General features: G+C 34.0%; 1 protein-coding gene across 1 annotated transcript in view; it reads right to left on the bottom strand.

The window, feature by feature from the left end:
• LOC136038749 (protein smoothened-like) overlaps nt 1-22,157 on the bottom strand; it is a gene marked incomplete in the record, with an annotated part of 120,216 nt that overhangs the window by 58,947 nt on the left and 39,112 nt on the right. The window contains 1 exon segment of the mRNA XM_065722106.1: nt 17,290-17,411. Within this exon segment, the coding sequence (XP_065578178.1) occupies nt 17,290-17,411 (122 nt within the window).

Here is a 22,157-nt window from a genome sequence, read left to right as displayed (position 1 = left end):
TCAGAAACACCCGTAAATAAACTCTTACCAAGCTAATTCCTCAAACATGATTCCCTATGCTTAATCCCTAAACGAAGAAACTTACACAACTGTTTAATAGCATATCCATTCCTCTCAGCCATTCGCTCCTTTAACCAGCATTCACTCCCCAACACTCGTCCAAAACATTCTTCCGCAACTCAGACAGCTCTTCACACTCGGATACAAAATGAACTAAATTTTCATTCCCCCCGCCACACATAGGGCAAAAGTAGGGGCCTGCCTCCTGCCTAAACTTTCCCAAATATTTCCTTCTGATACCTAAATCTAAACTATCTCCTCTTAGCAACAACAAATTCTTCAAGTCCTCCCTAATCAACCCAAATTTAAAATAAACTTTCTCTCCCCAACACTCTTTAGCTTGGGAGTAAAACCTCAAAGACACCGATTGGTCCTTTTGAGTTTGCCACTCTTGGATTTCTTGGTCGTTTAGGATTCACTGAACTTCCTTCCATACTGAAACGCTTCCATCCACTGGTCCTTTACCTTCATTCCACATCTCTGAAAGGCCCAAAATGTCCAGTATTTTCTTGACCTGATTTGCCCACGAATCCCGTCTACCGTCCTTCAAACTCTCCAAATACTTAAGACTTAAGAAGCTGAACTCTAGGTAGTCTAATTATTTTCACCCAATATTTCACCATTTTAACCAATCTACCACTCCTTAAAGTGAAAAGCCCAAATCTCCTTTCAATACCACTGAACTAAATGAATCCTTCAAGCCTAACATTCTCTTAAAATATCTTAGTTGAACTACTTCTAACTTAGCGGCTTTAGCGAAACCCCAAACCTCCGACCCCCAAGGTAGACTAGTGACTACTTTTGTCTGGAACACCCTTTTCTGAATCCTCATGTCAGCAAGCTGCCCTAAATTACTTCTCAACAGCATATTTGTTAACCTTTTACCCCTTAAATTACAGTCTTCCACATGCCTAGATATCCCCTTTAGTGCACTAAACTTAACACCCAGATAAACAAACTCCTCTTTAACCTCCAGCATCACTCTTCCAAAATTAAAAACCACCTCAGAATCAACCTCTCCTTTGCTCTTAAATACTAGTACTACTGACTTCTTAGTATTTAACTTCTAATCCTTATTTTCTAAGTAATCTTGTGTTAAATCTAATTGCTTCTGAAGATTCTCCCTACTATCTGCCACTACTACTATATCATCCGCAAATAACATACATGATAGCCTGAACCAATCCAAAGATACAAATGGGGCTCCATTATTTTTCATAAAACTGTCTAAATCATTAAGAAACAAGCAGAAAAGCTTAGGGGATAAAGTATATCATGTTTTCACACCCTCATGAGACGCAACCAGGTTAGAAAATTTTCCCATTCACCTTCACAACAAACTTTACCCTTCGATACATAACTGCTATTATCGCTACACAACCATACGACAAGCGTATTTCTAACAGGCTTTCAATTAACAACCCCCTGTTTACCGAGTCAAAAGCACTTCTCAGGTCTAAAAAGGCTACGAATAGCCGACCATTTTTCCCTCTAGCATATTTCTGTCTCAATATTTCCAAAGTAAAAATATGGTTAAAAGTGCTGAACAATCTGAATCCCGCCTGTACCGAACCCAGTATTTCCTCTTTGTCTAACCAATCTCTTAGCCTGAATTCCAAAACCTTACAAAATAGTTTACTTACCATATTCCCCATAAAAACAGACCTAAAATTTTCATATAACATTTTATTGCCTTTTTTAAAAAGAGGCACTGCTACCGAAATATTTTTGGAAACATAGGCAGCTCAGATAGCTCTGCCTAAGTAAAGAGCTAAGTGGACACACTTTAAAGTTCTAGTGCCCTTTTTAAGAGTAAAAAAAGATTGGAGAGCAACCAGCTCCCCTCCCACGCCACTTTCCCCAATAGACAACTACTTTTAATTTTGAGATAGCCATTCTGTAACCCCCCCCCCCACCCTAGAGCCCTCGCGGAAAGAGCTGTAAGTAATGCAATTCGCACATTGTTTAAATACAATAAAGCTTATATAAGCCTTTAGGGAATGTTAAACTAAATCAAAATACACAATGTCCGTGCAGGTTGTCAAAAGGGCATATCTCAGGAAGGGCTTGGGATATTAGTTTGGAACTTTCAGGGAATAATAAGGGGGAAGAAAGTGATCAGCTTACGAAAATCTAATATGTGCAAGCCATTTTAATGCTATTACTACTATTGCTACTACTACAACTTGTACTACTTCTATTGCGACTGCTACTAAGGCTAAGTATATTCAGGTCAAAATTTCAGGGAATGTTTATGGGAAGCTGAACTAAATCAAATTCGTCTTTTACTAGGTTGCAGCTACCACTGCAACCACACACGCACTATCTATAACAGGTTGTCAAAAGGATTTATCAATAACTAGCTGTTGGTGTGGCGCTTCGACGCCACCCCAGCACCTAGTTGGTGGGGGCGCTTCGCGCCTCCCAAGCCCCCCGCGCGCGTAAGTCGTTACGCTTTATATTAGTTACGCGCCATTGTAGTCGTGTCCCTGTGTCCCACCTGTGAATATAGATAGATATATCTTCTATATATATAAAAATAAGTTGTCTGTGTGTGGATCTGTGGATCAGGTGACGTCATGTTTGTCCGCATATGACGTCTGAATTATTTCACACTAATACAAAAGAAGAAAAAAACTAAAAAAGGTAAAAACTACAATAAAACTAAAAAGAAAAAAAAACTAAAAAAGCTAAAAAACTAAAAAAAACTAAAAAAGGTAAAAATCTAATAACTAAAAAAACTGAAAAAAATAAAAAAAAGGCAAAAACTACAAAAAAAATAAAAACTAATAAAAAAACTAAAAAAGCTAAAAAACTAAAAAAACTAAAAAAAACTAAAAAAAGGTAAAAAACTAAAAAAAACTAAAAACTAAAAAAGAAAAAAAACTAAAAAAAAGGAAAAAACTGAAAAATAAAAGAGAAAAAGAAAACTAAAAAAATATGAATAAATATATATAAAAATAAGTTGTTTGTGGGTTATGTCTGTCTGTCTGTCTGTCGAGTGACGTCGTGTTTATCCGCATATGACGTCTGAATTATTTCACACTAATACAAAAGAAGAAAAAAAACTAAAAAAGGTAAAAACTACAAAAAAAACTAAAAAGAAAAAAAACTAAAAAAGCTAAAAAACTAAAAAAAACTAAAAAAAGGTAAAAAACTAAAAACTAAAAAAAAACTGAAAAAACTAAAAAAAGGCAAAAACTAAAAAAAAACTAAAAACCAATAAAAAAAACTAAAAAAGCTAAAAAACTAAAAAAACTAAAAAAACTAAAAAAAGGTAAAAAAACAAAAAAAAACTAAAAACTAAAAAAGAAAAAACTAAAAAAAAGGAAAAAACTGAAAAATATGAGAAAAAGAAAACTAAAAAAATATTAATAAATATAAAAAATATAAATATAAATATAATATAAATTAGCAATCAACAAAGCACCGAGACACAAATGACGACCGGGACACAGGGAGTATAAATGACGACCAGGACATAAGTAAAAAAAAAAACTAAAAAAACTAAAAAAATGGTAAAAACTACAAAAAAACTAAAAACTAATAAAAAAACTAAAAAATCTAAAAATCTAAATAAACTAAAAAAGAAAAAAAAGAAAAAAGGAAAAAAATAAAGGAGAAAAACAAAACTAAAAAACGAATGTATATACAGACCGGGACACCGGGATACAAATGACGACCGGGACACAGGGACACAACTAAAATGGGGACGCCGGGGGGCACAGGGGGATATAAATGACGACCGGGACACCGGGACACAAGGAATATAAATGACGCCCGGGACACTCAAAGAGAAATCACAGACTGGAACACCGGGACACAAATGACGACCGGGACACAGGGAATATAAATGACGACCGGGACACAGGGACATAACTACAAAGGGGACGCCGGGGTGCACAGGGGGATATATAAATGACGATGGCGACTCAGGGAATGGTCGATTAGCAATCACCATCAACAAAGCTCAAGGGCAATCATTAGAATCATGAGGCATAGATCTGAATACGGATTGTTTTCCCATGGACCATTATATGTTGCATGTTCAAGAGTCGGTAAACCTGACAATCTATTTATATGCACAGACAATGGGACAGCAAAGAATGTTGTATATTCGCAAGTTTTACGTAGTTAAAAACATATATATATATATATATATATATATATATATATATATATATATATATATATATATATATATGTATATTTATATATATATATATATATTATATATATATATATATATATATATATATATATATATATATATATATATATATATGTATGTATATATATATATATATATATATATATATATATATATATATATATATATATATATATATATAAATATACATATATATATATATATATATATATCTATCTATCTATATTCACAGGTGGGACATAGGGACACAACTACAATGGCGCGTAACTAATATGGCGCGTAACGACTTACGCGCGCGGGGGGGCTTGGGGGGGGGGTGGCTAGTCTATATGTATAAAAATAAGTTGTCTGTGTGTGGATCTGTGGATCAGGTGACGTCACCTGAAAAAACTGGATCAGGTGACTTCAAAACTGAAAAAACTAAAAAAAGGCAAAAACTACAAAAAAAACTAAAAACTAATAAAAAAAATAAAAAAGCTAAAAAACTAAAAAAACTAAAAAAAGGCAAAAACTACAAAAAAAACTAAAAACTAATAAAAAAAGCCAAAAAACTAAAAAAACTAAAAAAAGGCAAAAACTACAAAAAAAACTAAAAACTAATAAAAAAAATAAAAAAGCTAAAAAACTAAAAAAACTAAAAAACTAAAAAAAGGTAAAAAACTAAAAAAACTAACTACAAAAAAAACTAAAAACTAATAAAAAAAATAAAAAAGCTAAAAAACTAAAAAAACTAAAAAAAGGCAAAAACTACAAAAAAAAACTAAAAACTAATAAAAAAGCTAAAAAACTAAAAAAACTAAAAAAAGGCAAAAACTACAAAAAAAACTAAAAACTAATAAAAAAAATAAAAAAGCTAAAAAACTAAAAAAACTAAAAAAAGGTAAAAAACTAAAAAAACTAAAAACTAAAAAAAAACTAAAAAAGGGAAAAAACCGAAAAATAAGCTAAGATAAAGGTAAAAACCAATAAAAAACTAAAAAAAAAACTGAAAAAACTAAAAAAAGGCAAAAACTACAAAAAAACTAAAAAAACTAAAAAAAGGTAAAAAACTAAAAAAACTAAAAAATAAAAAAAAACTAAAAAAAAGGAAAAAACTGAAAAATAAGCTAAAATAAAGGTAAAAACCAATAAAAAACTAAAAAGAAAAAAAGGAAAAAACTAAAAAAAATTTTCATCTAAAAAACTAAAAAAAACTAAAAAAGGTAAAAACTACAAAAAAAATAAAAACTAATAAAAAAGCTAAAAAAACTAAAAAAAGGCAAAAACCACAAAAAAAACTAAAAACTAATAAAAAAAATAAAAAAGCTAAAAAACTAAAAAAAACTAAAAAAACTAAAAAAAAGGTAAAAAACTAAAAAAACTAAAAAAAACTAAAAAAAAGGAAAAAACTGAAAAATAAGCTAAAATAAAGGTAAAAACCAATAAAAAACTAAAAAAAACTGAAAAAACTAAAAAAAGGCGTAAACTACAAAAAAACTAAAAACTAATAAAAAAAAGTAAAAAAGCTAAAAAACTAAAAAAACTAAAAAAAGGTAAAAAACTAAAAAAATAAAAAATAAAAAAAACTAAAAAAAGGAAAAAACTGAAAAATAAGCTAAAATAAAGGTAAAAACCAATAAAAAACTAAAAAGAAAAAAAGGAAAAAACTAAAAAAAATTTTCATCTAAAAAACTAAAAAAAAATAAAAAAGGTAAAAACTAAAAGAACTAAAAAAGAAAAAAATAAATGACGACACTCAAAGAGAAAGCGACCAGGACAAAAGGAATGTTCGATTAGCAATCAACAAAGCACCGGGACACAGGGAGTATAAATGACGACCAGGACATAAGTAAAAAAAAAAACTAACAAAACTAAAAAGAAGGTAAAAACTACAAAAAAACTAAAAAGAAAAAAAAACTAAAAACTAATAAAAAAACTAAAAAATCTAAAAATCTAAATAAACTAAAAAAGAAAAAAAAAGGAAAAAAATAAAGGAGAAAAACAAAACTAAAAAACGAATGTATATACAGACCGGGACACCGGGATACAAATGACGACCGGGACACAGGGAATATAAATGACGACCGGGACACAGGGACACAACTACAACGGGGACACCGGGGGAAACAGGGGGATATAAACGACGACCGGGACACCGGGACAGGGAATGGTCGATTAGCAATCACCATCAACAAAGCTCAAGGGCAATCATTAGAATCATGAGGTATAGATCTGAATACAGATTGTTTTCCCATGGACCATTATATGTTGCATGTTCAAGAGTCGGTAAACCTGACAATCTATTTATATGCAAAGACAATGGGACAGCAAAGAATGTTGTATATTCGCAAGTTTTACGTAGTTAAAACCATATATATATATATATATATATATATATATATATATATATATATATATATATATATATATATATATATATATATATATATATATATATATATATATATACATATATATATATATATATATATATATATATATATATATATATATATATATATATATATATATATATATATATATATATATATATCTATATATATATATATATATATATATATATATATATATATATATATATATATATATATATATATATATCTATCTATATTCACAGGTGGGACACCCCATTAGCTAGTATATATATATTTTTAACTACGTAAAACTTGCGAATATACAACATTCTTGGCTGTCCCATTGTCTGTGCATATAAATAGATTGTCAGGTTTACCGACTCTTGAACATGCAACATATAATTGTCCATGGGAAAAACAATCTGTATTCAGATCTATACCTCATTATTCTAATGATTGCCCTTGAGCTTTGTTGATGGTGATTACTAATCGAACATTCCCTGTGTCCCCGTCGTTGTCCCGGTCGTCATTTGTGTTCCAGTGTCCCGGTCTGTAATTTCTCTTTGAGTGTCCTGGTCGTCATTTATATTCCCTGTGTCCCGGTCGTCATTTGTGTCCTGGTGCTTTGTTGATGGTGATTGCTAATCGAACATTCCTTGTGTCCCGGTCGCTTTCTCTTTGAGTGTCCCGGTCGTCATTTATATTCCCTATGTCCCGGTGTCCCGGTCGTCATTTGTGTCCCGATGTCCCGGTCTGTAATTTTGTCAGTCGACAAACATGACGTCAGTCGACACACAAACATGACGTCACTCGACAGACACACAGACAACTTATTTTATATATATGGTCTGTAATTTCTCTTTGAGTGTCCTGGTCGTCATTTATATTCCCTGTGTCCCGGTCGTCATTTGTGTCCCGGTGCTTTGTTGATGGTGATTGCTAATCAAACATTCCTTGTGTCCCGGTCGCTTTCTCTTTGAGTATCCCGGTCGTCATTTATATTCCCTATGTCCCGGTGTCCCGGTCGTCATTTGTGTCCCGATGTCCAGGTCTGTAATTTCGTCAGTCGACAAACATGACGTCAGTCGACACACAAACATGACGTCACTCGACACAGACACACAGACAACTTATTTTTATATATGTAGATGTCCCGGTGTCCCGGTCATCATCTGTGTCCCGATGTCCCAGTCTGTAATTTCGTCAGTCGACAAACATGACGTCAGTCGACACACAAACATGACGTCGCTCGACAGACACACAGACAACTTATTTTTATATATATAGATACCTTAGAAACTAACTCAAAACACAATATGTGCATACAGGATGTCAGAAAAGCATCTACCACTATTACCGCCGCTACTACTACTATTAGTACTACTAAAGCTAAGGGTAGAAATTCAGGGAATGTTGGGAGTATGTTGGACTGAATCAAAACAAAATATTCGAATTCAGGTTGTCAAAAAGACGGATCAGCAATGTCCCAACAACTGCCAAAGGTATTAAGGAGAATTTTCAGGAAATTTTTCGGTGGATCTTAAATTAAATCGAAATGCACTATGTGTATGCAGGCGGTCAAAAAGTCATCAAGTCAAACTGGTACAATGCCTTACAACTGTTTTTTTTTTTTTTTTTAGATTTTGAGACATTCCAATGGCTATTTATTCTGTCGAGTGTAACATAAACACAGTCTAAAATCAGAGCTTTGTAAATAATTTTCTTATTGGCTGCAACCAAAAATTAAACAGATAAAAATATTTCCCTTTGATAAATGCAAATGTCTTGTTACGAACATCAGGAACAAATAGAAACAGAATAGATTGAGGTGATATAAAGAACAAATAATCAGCAGAGGGTATAATATCTCAGAAATCAATGCTGGAGCTCAGCCAAAAATTACTCAACTCAACAAATCTGCTGCGGTTGCGTAATATATACCTTTTCAAAACTTCAAAGCAAATTAAACAGCTCGTGGTAACTAACTGTAGTAAGGAGCGACCCGACTCAATAGTAACCGAAACTCTAAAAAAACAGAATTTTGATACCAATAGTTACATCAAAAGAATCGTATTTTTACGTTGATTTTAAATATATAAGTTTCAGTCTTACCCATCAAAAGTTACGAGCCTGAGAAAATTTGCCTAATTTTCTGAAAAAGGGGGAAACACCACCTAAAAGTCATAGAATCTTAATGAAAATCACGCCGTCAGAGTCAGCATATCAGAGAACCTTACTCTAAAGGTTACAATTACTGTAAAGGTTACAAAGGCTCCTGTGTGTGTGTCAGATTAACGACGTTTCTTGACTACTAAGGTTTCTGCGTCGGTCCTGCAGTGCATTGCTGCAGCATGATTCGATCTCTGGGTCCCGTATTACCAAGCTAAGGTCAAATCCACTGCGCAACCACAGGACTACAACGGCTCCTATCTGCAGAAATGTGGAATTTTTTTTTTTTTTTTGCCAGCAGAAAGATCACAGATGCGTGTTTATTTGTTTTTTTCCTAGTTTTTTTTTTCTTTCCATGGAGAAATTTATCATGAGGGAAGAGTTTCCATGAAGGGGGCGCAGGATTTTTTAGCATTATTTAAAAAAAAAAACAATGAGAAAAAAAAAGTTTTTTTCAACTGGAAGTAAGGAGCAGCATTAAAACTTATAAGGAACAGAAATTATTCAGTATATAAGGGCGTTCGTCTCCTCCTCAATACCTCGCTATTTACGCTAAAGTATTTTTAGTAATTTCAACTATTTATTCTGGGGCCTTTGTAATTCAGGGGCCATTCTTAAGAATTGGGACAAAATTTAAGCTTTAGTGTAAAGAGTGAGGTGTTGACGAGGGTGCGAACCCTCTCATATACGTAATAAAAGTATACAAATATAGAAGTTCGTTACAGAAGTTAATTCGTAAGTTACGTATATTTATTACTAATAAAATCGTTCTTAAAAAAATAAAAAAAAAAGTGCTAGTTGCATTTTTAAGTACCAAAAATTGGAGGGCAACTAGGCCTCCTACCCCACCCCTTTTTTTTATCAAGATCGTCCGATCAAAACTATTTAGCCAAGAACAAATTAATAAGCAAATTTTGTTTTAATTATTCATGTGCGGTGAGCCAAAATCAAAACATAAATTAATTAAAAAACGCTCCAAAATAAAATAAAAAAAACAAGTTTTTTTTAGCTGAAAGCAAGGAGCAGCATTAAAACTTAAAACGAACAGAAATTATTCCGTATATGAAAAGGACTGTCCCCTCCTCAAAGTCCCGCTCTTTATGCGAAAGTTTTTTTTGTTTTAAAAAGTAGAACTGTGATAAGAGTCAAACTTTAGCGTAAAGAACACGGCGTTGAGGAGGGCACAGCCCTTTTCACATATGGAATAATTTCTGTTCATTCTAAGTTTTAATGTCGTTCCTTATTTTCCGTTGAAAAACTTGTTTTTTTATTAATATTTATAAAAAATATACATGAACTATTAAAAGGCTTCTTTAAGTGACGTCATACTAAATGACGTCACTTAAGTGACATCAAACATTCGCAAGGCAAAAGCAGCTAAATTACAATAGTAGAAAAAGAAAAGCAAAAGGAAGTTTCTTGCAAAATGCAAAATTCTTTTATCCCCTGTTTAATTTCAAAAGATCTCCATTCGATCCAAATAGATTCAAAACATTATTTTTTTAGACACAAAAGAAAAAGACATACTGAGAGTATATATTTGTAAACATACCTAGTATAGAAAAAAAAAACAAAAAAAAAACAGTCAATAAAGACAGAAAGAATAAAAATGAATGAAAATAGAAGTTTCAACAATATGAAACGTAAAACTAGTCTAGACACTTCTGAGGAGCCTAAAAACAAAAATCCTCGCTTCATCCACTCTGATTGTGGAAATAGTACCCCTAGCACTTCTTTTACGGTTCCAAATTTTCAAGAAAACCCTTCAGCAAGATCTCTTGAAAATCCTAAGACAAATGAAGGTCAGACCAGCGACGTTCCAATAGAGTCCAGTAGTAAACATGGTTGTGGTAGCAGACCATTCCAAATAGGTGGAACACATCAACAGCCAGAATCGAGTGGACAAGAAAAGTTGTGGGATGAACAAAGATACAATGATGAAAAAAAGGTACTTTGGAAGAAGAGAAAAGATCTAACAGAGAAAGAAAACAAGGAAATTTCTAGTCAAATTGCCGACATAAATTGGCTGACGAAGGAATTGGAAAAAAAGGATGTTCCAATAGAGCCGAATAGTATTTCTAGTCAAATTGGCGAAATAAATTGGCTGATGAAGGAATTGGAAAAAAAGAACGTTCCAGTCGAGCCAAATGGTAAACATGGTTCAGTCACAAGGCCATTGGAAATAGGTTGGTCAAATCAACAGTCAGAATCAAGTGGACCAGAAAAACTGTGTGGTGAACAGAGATACAATAATGAAAACAAGGTGCTTTGGAAGAGGAGAAAAGATCCAACAGAGCAAGAAAGAAAACAAATTTCTAGTAAAACTTGCGAGATGTTGGTCCCTTCTGAATTACTACCTTGTCATCCACCCTTAAGTACTGATGATAAAATACAACTGATGAAGGAATTCGCAACGCTCAAACCGATAGGAAACACAATCGTTGAAACTGGGGCAGCATACAAAAACAAGACTAGGATAGAGGTTTCTGAGGGACCTAAAAACAAAAAAACTCGCTTCGCCCACCCTGATGGTGAAAATAGCACCAACATACATTCAGGAGGCTCTTCTCAAGAATGTGAAACCAATGAACGTCAGATTAACAGCATCGTTCCCGTAGTGCAAAATAACACGCATACTTTTAGTGCAAGACAATTTCCTATATGTGGGACAAAAAAACTTGAGACAAACGCAGATCTGGATAACCCTGGCTTATCTACCAATCTGGTCTTTCAAAAATTTCCAAAACCCCTTCAAAAAGCTGACAGAGGAGATGAACAGCCAGAAAACATCAATATACAAAATACGTATGTTGAACATGACAACGAAGCTTCAGAAAATCTAAACAAATCAGAATATTTACGTAACTTGCATCCAAAGGCTTTCGATGGAAACATTGTTTCGGCTATTCGAGAAGAAAACAGTGGAATTCGTATCGCTGAAACCGATGTTGATGAGAAGCAAAAAGTCAGATGTTATGGAACTTTAATTGAAGCCCAGAGTTTTATGCAGGATCAACCAAATATTCAAAATGAAAGAAATGTGTCTGGTCAAAAACGTCTAGATAAGATGAGCCTTTCTAACAATCAAATGGTCGAAAAATTTTCAAAACCTCTTTTGATGGATTACAGAGGAGATGGACAACTAGAAAATATCAAATCAAAAGAGGCATATGCTGAACACCAGAATGACGAAAAATTTTCCGAGAGTAAAAGGAAACCAGAAAATTTATATCCAAAGACTAACAATGGAAAAATTATTCCCTTAGTTTGGAAAGAAGAGGCTCACTTCACCCACTCTGACTGTATAAATAGCAACAACACCTGTTCAGGAGGCTCTTCACAAAAATGTGGAACCAATGAATGTCAGATTAACAGCATTGTTCCGGTAGAGCAAAATAACATACATCCTTTTAGTCAAGGACAATTTCCTATATGTGGGGCAAACAAACTTCAGACAAACATAGATCTGGATAACTCTGGCTCATCTACCAATCTGGTCTTTCAAAAATCTCCAAAACCCCTTCAAACAGCTGACAGAGGAGATAAACAGCCAGAAAACATCAATATACAAAATACGTATGTTGAACATGACAACGAAGCTTCAGAAAATCTAAACAAATCAGAATATCTACGTAACTTGCATCCAAAGGGTTACGATGGAAACCTTGTTTTGGCTATTCGAGAAGAAAACAATGGAAGTTGTATCACTAAGACCGATGTTGAAGAGAAGCAAAAAGTCGGATGTTGTGGAAGTTTTCTTGAAGCCCAGAGTATCATACAGGCTCAACCAAACGCTCAAAATGAAAGAAATGTGTCTGGTCAAAAACATCTGGATAAGATCAACCTTTCCAACAATCGAACGTTTGAAAAATTTTCAAAACCTCTTTTGATGGATTACAGAGGTGCAGGAAAATCAGAAAATATCAAATTAAAAGAGGCATATGGTGAACACAAGAATGACAAAAAAAATTCTGAAAGTAAAAAGAAACTAGAAAATTTACATCCAAAAAGTAACAATGGAAAAATCATTTCCTTAGTTTGGAATGAAGAAGCCAAAAGTTGTCTCACTGAGGCCGATATAGCTAGAAAAAGAAAAGCTAAGTTTGGGGAAATTCCCAAAGGAGCCCAAAGAAAGACTCAGACCTACACGCAATCAATAGAAAATTTACATCCAAAGATTAACAATGAAAAAACTATTCCCTTAGTTTGGTATGAAGAGGCTACAAATTGTTTCACTGAGGCCGATATTGCAAGAAAAAGAAAAGCTAAGTTTGGAGAAATTCACAAAGAAACTCAGAAAAGTAAAGCACAATCAAATACTCAAGCTCGTAGAAATGCATATCGAAAACATCACCAGAGTTACAATATTGAAGAAACAACTTACCAGAAAAACTATAATTTGAACAACCAGTGTTGCCGAAGAAATAACAAAAATTGGAAAGCTCCTAGTAATCAACGCTATAATAATCACAGACCAAATCTTGCCAATTTAAGGCCAAACTATGAGATCAAGCCACACAAATCAAGCAGTTGGTACAATAGTCCAACAAATCGATGATGATTACATTTCCATTGATTACAACACAAAATTCCAAGAACTAGAAACTGCCATACAGTCTCTATTTTAATTATTTCTCGGTTTTTATGCATTTTCTTCTTTATACAAGAATTATATCCAGGCACCTTAAAGATCTTTAAAGTACTACATGACACATTGCTTCCGACATTACCATAAACTTCAACGTTCAAATAACAAATTTTTGTAAATAAACTAAAGAACTGCATGATTGTTCGAACAACGAATGAAAGTATTCTTAAAGGAATACCAGTGTTTCAATATTTATCCAAAATTGAAATGGCCCAGTTTATCAGCCCTAGTGTAAAAGAGATCTTATCCTATCTAAATGGATAGGATAAGATCAAAAACACAAGATACGCAAGAAAAGTGACTTTAAGGTTTTTCCATTCAGAAAGACTATTCAGAGGCATTTAAAATAGAAGCACAGGGACTGCACTTGTCCAAGTCACTACTTTTTTCTTTTATTTTACCTCCAGGAGTTCTCCAGTTTCGCTGTGGATGAGGTGGGTAAAATCCTAATATTTCAATTATTTGTTGTTTTTCCCTTACATCTGGGTTGCAGCAGTAGCTAGCAACCTAGTAAAAGATGATCACATCCAATACTTAGAAATATAGTAACCCATAACTCCAAAAAAAAGTCAGATCAAAACAAGAAGTACACTATTAGAACCGCCTTGTCTGAAGCGCCTATATAGGAAACTTACCGTCCCTTGGCTAGAACAACAAGGGAAATATATTGGCTTGAAAATCAAGAAAAATGGCTGCAACCAGGATATTCTGTATATCAAACAGTTCGTGGTAACGAACTGTAGTAAGGAGCGACCCGGTCGCTCTTACGGAGATTCATCAACATTAGTCTTACCCATCAAAAGTTATGACCCTGGGAAAATTTGCCTCATTTTAGAAAACAGGGGGAGACACCCCCTAAACGTCATACAATCCTAACGAAAATCACACCATCAGATTCAACGTATCAGAGAACCCTGTTGTATTTTTGCCAGAAGACAGATCACGGATCCGTGTTTATTTGTTTTTTTCCAGGGGTGATCGTATCAACTGAGTGGTCCTAGAATGTCGCCAGAGGGCTCATTTTAAGGGAAATCAAAAGTTCTAGAGCCCTTTTTACGTGACCAAACAAATTGGAGGGCACCTAGGCCCCCTCCCACACTCTTTTTTCCCAAAAGTCACCGGATCAAAATTCTGAGATAGCCATTTTATTCACCGTAGTCAAAAAACCTAACAACTATGTCTTTGGGGACGACTTACTCCCCCAGAGTACCCGAGGGAAGGGCTGCAAGCTACAAACTTTGACCTGTGTTTACATATAGTAATGGTTACTGGTAAGTGTACAGACGTTTTCAGGGGGATTTTTTGGTTTAGGGGGTGTTGGGTGTGGGGGGGGGGGTTACGTGGGAGAATATTTCCATGGAGGAAAGGACCAGCATTAAAACTTAAAACGAACAAAAATTATTACGCATATGAGGGGTTTACCTCCCCGTAATACCTCACTCTTTACGCTAAATTACTTTTAGTAATTTTAACTGTTTATTCTACGGCCTTTGTGATTCAGAGGTCATTTTTAAAGAATTGGGACAAAATTTAAGCTTTAGTGTAAAGAGCGAAGTATCGACGAGGGGTGAACCCCCTCATATACGCAATAAAAACATACGAATGTAGAAGTTCGTTACGTAAGTTAATTATAAAAGTTACGTATATTTCTTACCAATGAAAATGTTCGTGAAAAAATTAAAAGTTCTAGTTGCCTTTTTAAGTGATCAAAAAATTGGACGGCAACTAGGCCTCCTCCCTCGCTCCTTTTTTCTCAAAATCTTCCGATTAATTGCACTTAATTAATATACAAATTTCATTTTAATTATTTGTGTGCGGAGAGCCAAGATCAAAACATGCATTAATTCAAAAACGTCCAGAAATAAAATAAAAAAACTAGTTTTTTTAAATGAAAGTAAGGAACAACATTAAAACTTAAAACGAACAGAAATTACTCCGTATATGAAAGGGGCTTTTCCTCCTCAACGCCCCGCTCTTTACGCTAAGGTTTCTTACTGTTTTAAAAAGCAGAGTTAAGAGATAGAGTCAATTTTGAAGGAGTCGGGCGGCTTCACTGCCAGGCCCTGGCACTCGGCACGTCGCAGGCTTCTATATGTGGATTTTCTTTGTCGCTTGTCTTCTAACCGCAAACAATATGCTGTACAGATATTTAATAATTAAAGCAAGTCCGAATTCTAGCAATGATATCTACTAAGCTTCAAATTTTGTTTTTATTTTATAAGGTTTTTGAACTGTTGTAATCACTTGTTAAAACATACGCATTTGCAATTACCAGTTTTTTGCTCTTTACGCAATTTAATGTCTATTCATACTAAAGTCTTCTCAAGATTATTGATTATTGAAGCTAATCCGATTTTTAACAACGATATGTACTAATCTTCAAACTTTTGGTTTTCTTTTTTAAGGTTTTTGAATTGTAGTAATCCCATGTAAAAATAGAGGATCATTGTTTGTAATAATTGCAAATTTTGGTTTTTGGGCCTTCCTACTGACATTATAAAATCGGTTGCGTTTAATAGGGTTTTCCTTTTTAAGGTTTTTGAATCCCTTGTTACAATACATAGAAATGTTTTTGCAATTACGAGTTTTGCTCTTTACGCAATTTAATATCTTTTCATAATGTTCTTTTCAAGATATTTGATTATTCAAACTAGTCCGATTTTTAACAACGATATGTACTAATCTTCAAACATTAGGTTTTCTTTATTAAGGTTTTTGAATTGTTGAAATCCCTTGTAAAAATAGAGGATCATTGTTTGTAATAATTGCAAATTTTGGTTTTTTGGGCCTTCCTACTGACATTATAAAATCGGTTGCGTTTAACAAGGTTTTCTTTTTTAAGGTTTTTGAATCCTTTGTTACAATACATAGAAATGTTTTTCCAATTACGAGTTTTTGCTCTTTACGCAATTTAATGTCTTTTCATAATGTTCTTTTCAAGATATTTGACTATTGAAGCTAGTCCGATTTTTAACAACGATATGTACTAATCTTCAAACATTTGGTTTTCTTTATCAAGGTTTTTGCATTGTTGTAATCCCTTGTAAAAATAGAGAATCATCATTTGTAATAATTGCAAATTTTGGTCTTTGGGCCTTCCTATTGACATTATATAACTGGTTGGGTTCAATCCTGAAAGCTTAATCACTTGGCGATTTGATTTTATCTAAAAAAAAAAAACTAATTAAAAATTTTTTCAACTTTTTTCCTGTCTTAAAAAGATATTGCTTATACTTAAAACAAATGAAATTCGGTAATGGTCTTTTCTAATAACGATTTCTACTAAGCTTCAAACTTTTGGTTTTCTTTTTTAAGGTTTTCGAATTGTTGTAATCGCTTGTTAAAATATATATACATAGTTTTGCCATTACCAGTTTTTTGCTCTTTACGCAATTTAATGTCCTTTCATATTGCTTCCTTTCAATGATATTTGATTATTGGATCAGGTCCGACTTCTTACAACGAAAATCTACTAAGCTTCAAATTCTTGGTTTCCTTTTTTAAGGTTTTCGAATTCCCTTGTCAAAATATATACAAATAACTTTGCCATTACCAGTGTTTTGCTCTTTAAACATTTTAATGGAAGTGCAAGAAAATTTTCCGTGCATGAAAATTTTCAATTTTTCCACATAAGGGTGACAAGTATGACAACGTCATTGCAATACTGATGCATATAAAAATGACGTCACTCACATAATTTTTTTTCTAAAATCAAGAATCTTAACGAATTTTCTCAAATTTCTGACCTATCTAGATCCTTTTTTTTAGGTCAGAATATTCCAGTACGCCAATTTTCCCGAAAAATAAATAAATATATAAGTATATATACAATTATTGCTCACTTATAAAGATAGTAAATATGCATAAAAGATTAGAAAAACACATACCTTTGGCCTGATGTAGAGACAGCTGATACCAAGCATAGGCTAACGCAGCAAGACAAACAAAAGCAGTCATGGACGGCGAATAAAATAAAATGAAGGAAAATGTACAATGAAACGTTTCGTTGCTGAAATACGAAATAGATGGTTATGTTATGGCCTTTTTTTATGTACTAGATTAAGAAAAGCAGCATAGAAGCCTAGATTAGGAACAGTAGTAGAAATTTTACCAAAATCTTTCAGAGAAAGATAACAATTTACACTAGCTCCATTATGACTAAACCAAATCAGTAAGTAGAAAACCAGCAATTTTTTAGCATTACAAAATACAATGCCAAGAATTGTTTCACCCACTCTGATTGTGGAAGTGCCCCAGCTAGCACTTCTTTTACCGTTCCATATTTGCAAGAAACACCTTCAGCAAACCCTTTTGAAAATCTACAATCGCCAACCCTACCTAGCCTTTTAACTTTAACATTCGTGAAGCAACTAAAGAGCTTTTTCGAAATTAAAACACGTTTTTAACAAAAAATTTATATTATTGATTTCATTTATTTTCTGAGTGAAAGGAACTAAAGCTCTTGCTACTCCTTTTGTTTGAGAAGTATTATTTTGCCTTTTCATATAAATCTATTGCGTGGTTAGAGTTTCTGGAATTTCCCCTTTACTGAACCCAATGTTTCCTAACACTTCTAGCCCCCTCAGGGAAGGGGGCCAAGCATCTAATTGGTTATCAGAAGCTGATATTCCTATTGTTGTATCTCCAATATCCAATGATGATAGCCTGAATGAAACCATGATTACTATCTCTGAGCCACCAATCTCTGAAACTGACAACCTGCTAAATGAGGATTTTCAGACAGTAGGCAGAAAACAGAAACGAAAAAAACCTTCTATGAGTCCTCCTGAAATAATGGGACTCTCAAACCCAAATCCAGCTGTGGAGATAAAGGACAAATCCATTATCCTTTTTGCTCCAACAGTAAAAGATCAATCCTTCTCTATCAAAAATATTACTAACATTAGAATGAATCTTTTCAAAACTTTTAGATGCAGCTTCACTGTGAATGTGAACAGAGATGGTTCACTAATGGTTATGTTTCTAGACAGAAATGAAGCCTACAAAGCCCTTAGCCTAAATAAAATTGGCAATATCCCTGTTACACCTGAATGGTGGAAACCAACCCTGAAAAATTCTCAGAAAATAGTACTGTACAACATACCATCGGAACTGTCAAATGACGACTTGAAAGATGGCCTTATGAACAATAAGGGGGAAATGCTGGAGGTTCTGGATGTTCATCGTATGGGCAAACTAGATTCTAAGGGAACAAGAAGTAGTAAGAGTGTCCTCTTTATCTTACCTGCTAGTTCCCAATTTGACTCAGTATTCCTTTTTGGTCAGCAAAAAGCTCATAAAATATACCAAGAAAAACCTCTTCAATGCTCAAAATGTTTTAAGCTTGGTCACTCATCTAAGTATTGTTCTTCTTCTGTGCCAGGGTGCCCTAATTGCCTTGGTAATCACTCCCTGTCTACAGAAAGTAGATGCACTGAAGTGCCTAAATGTACAAACTGTGATGGTAGACATCAATCAACAGATCACAATTCATGTCCTAAATATGTTCAACGAGCTAAGGTTTTAAAGATTGCTCTTCAAGAAAATGTTCCTTTCCCAATAGCTGCAATGGAGCTGGCCAAGCGGTCCAAAGTACCATCAGGTCCAAGAGGTAATGAGGCCAAAGAAGGGAATTTAGCCCTTCCTCAAAAACCCTGGCTACAGGTCCACAAGAACCACCCAAATCAGGCACTCATACCTCCTACTGAGACTTCTTACCCTCCATTGGCTAAGGAGCATCCCAAGGTGGCTGAAGCTAGCCCATCCCTCAACAATCCTAAAACTAAGCCTAAATCTTGGTCTGAAAGAGTGGCAGCTTTTCCTAATATTTCTACTCAAGCCATAACTATGCAAGATAGAGTTGGACCTCATATTACTAATTTAATTAAATATGTTGCATTAGTGGACCTAATATTACAATCAAATATGGCTAAAGATAAAAAAGCCAGTATAACAAAAGAAATTGCAGAATACTACTTTTCCAATTCTATTTTCAATGAAATAGGAACAGAATTATCATCCATTCTCTCAAAATATCATGCATGTCACCTATTCAACCCTTCCTATGTTAACTAAGCTGCAGATCCTACAATGGAATTGCGTCTCTTTAAATTCAAATAAACTTGCTGATCTTATCCAATGTGCAAATGATAAGAGAATTGGAATTATTTGTCTACAAGAGACTAATCTTCATCAGTACAAGAAAATCAAAATGCCTGGGTACAAGTGCTACAGGAAGGATAGATCAACTAACAGAAAGGGAGGGGGTGTGGCAATTTTTGTTCATGATTCAATCCAACACTCCCCTCAACCCTTAACTATCTACAGGGATGAAATAGATGTTGTAGGCATATTAATTACCTTAGCTAATGGTAACCATCTTGCCATAAAATCCTTTTATAATCCATGTGGGAGTAAGGACATCCAAAGTATCTTGGAAACAGAATTATCAGGTAATAATACCTTTATTTTTGGTGATTTTAATGCCCACAGTCCTCTCTGGGAACAATCAGCAGGTAGCAACAAAGCAGGAAGAGGAATAGAGTACATATTGTCCAATTTTCCTGACACCTTGATTTTCACTCCATTTGACTTTCAGACCAGGTATAATATTTCTTCTAACTCTTTCTCAACTATAGATTTGCTTCTAGGTCCTTCTTCATATTATGATTTAGTTCAGATGGTAAAGGTGTCGTCTCTCCAATCTGATCATTGTGCAATTCTTACATCATTTCAAGATTTATGCTACACTCCCAAACCCTACGTCCCTACATTTATCAACTCCAAAGGTAATTGGTCCCTTTTTCGTGAGATATTAAATGAAGTAGATTTTTCCTTTGTTTCTCCTAATTATGATATTAATGCCATTGAGTCTAATTTGAGATCAATCCTGCTGGAGTCAGCTAAATCGGCAATTCCAATGACTAGGGTACGTTTTTACAATGGCTCCAAAAGACCCAAGAATTGGTGGAATGATGAGTGTAGGGTTGCAGTTCTGGCAAAAAGAAAGGCTCGTAAAATGTTTCAAAAGCACCCATCTCAGTCAACAGCAATCTTTTATAAGCAGTCATGTGCTAAGGTGAAACTAATTTGTAGGAGAGCTAAACAGAGTACATGGCTGAATTTCAGCTCAAGTATCAGTTTCAGAACCCCAATTTCAAAGGTCCATAATTTCATTAGCCAACTAAATAGTGGAAAGCAGCCTAATGATGACCGTAGATATGATATCATTCAGGATGGATATCCAATTGTATCAGATAAAAAGAAGGCAGATCTGTTTACCAATGTTTTTAAAAACGATTGCTCAGATTTTCATCCCAGCCGACCTCCTTTTTGTAATCTCCCTCTTACCTGTTCTTATAAGGGAACTCTGATGAAACCTTTTTCCCAAGATGAATTTTGTGTAGCACTTAATTCTCTTAACATCAAGTCTTCCCCAGGTTATGACGGTATTTATATGAAGTGGATTCTTGAGTCCCCAAAGGTGTTTCATACAGCCCTCTTAAGTCTTTATAATCTTATTTGGTCAAGTCAAAAGTTCCCAGATGCCTGGAAGATTGCTCAGGTATTCCCAGCTGTAAAACCTTCTTATTCATCTAATGATCTCAAGTCTTACCGTCCTATATCAGTATTACCTTCCTTTAGTAAAGTTCTGGAAAGGCTTGTCTTATCAAGAATTGAGTGGTTTTCTGAAGTCAACAATCTCTTTCCTAGTGAACAAACAGGTTTCAGAAAAGGACATAGCTCTTTAGATAACATTACCCGGCTAGAAACTGATGTTTGTAACTCCCTCAAAAAAAGACATGTCACAATGGCTGTTCTGTTTGACTGGTCGAATGCCTATGGAAATGTAGTCCACAATAAATTATTGGAAATCCTAATAAATCTTGACTTCCCGTATCCTTTTATAAGTTTTATAAAGTCTTTTCTAACTGATATATATTTTTACGTTCAAGTAAATCAGTCTAGAAGTGAGCAATGCCCCATTACGAGAGGACTTCCTCAAGGTGCAATATTGAGTCCTCTTCTATTCAACTTGTATGTTTCTGAATTTCAAGTATCTCATGCATCATTTGGCCTTTATGCAGATGATTTGATCATTTGGAAGTCAGGAAGGGATATTAGCCTTCTTCAAAGCCTTATTCAACATGATATAAGTCTAGTCCAGAGATTCTCTTTAGCATTTGGCTTCCCAATATCAATCAGCAAAACTAAAGCCATTATATTTACTAATGGTACTCTAGATCCTCCTAATCCACTGACAATTTTCTCAAGGGAGATCCCATATAGCAATTCAGTGAAGTTACTTGGTTTATTAATGGATTCTAAAATGCAGTGGCATGAACATATTAATTCTTTGAAATCTCTGATTATTCAGAGACTTTGTATTCTAAAAAGACTTGCTGGAAGTAAGTGGGGATGTCACCCAAAGATTATTTTGGATTTTTATAAATTATATATTCGTTCAAATATAGAATATGGGATTCAAATATTTTCAGCTCGTCCCCCATCCTCATTCAAAATCCTTGAATCTTTACAAAATTCTGCTATTCGAATAGCTTTGGGTGTGCATAAGCATACTCCTCTGTCAAAGTTAAGAACACTGTCGGGATTGGTGTCCCTAAGTGAAAGAGCATCTAGTCTAAGGATAAAGTATTTCTCGCAAATCCAGGCTTATGGAGCCAAGCATGCTGTATATGCACATACCTTTGCTGAGAAGTCAGCCTGTCCCAATGCCCATTCATCATGGAATCAG

This window comes from Artemia franciscana, chromosome 18, assembly GCF_032884065.1.
Source record: "Artemia franciscana chromosome 18, ASM3288406v1, whole genome shotgun sequence".
NCBI lineage: Eukaryota > Metazoa > Arthropoda > Branchiopoda > Anostraca > Artemiidae > Artemia > Artemia franciscana.
This window is presented reverse-complemented; position numbering and strand designations above follow the sequence as displayed.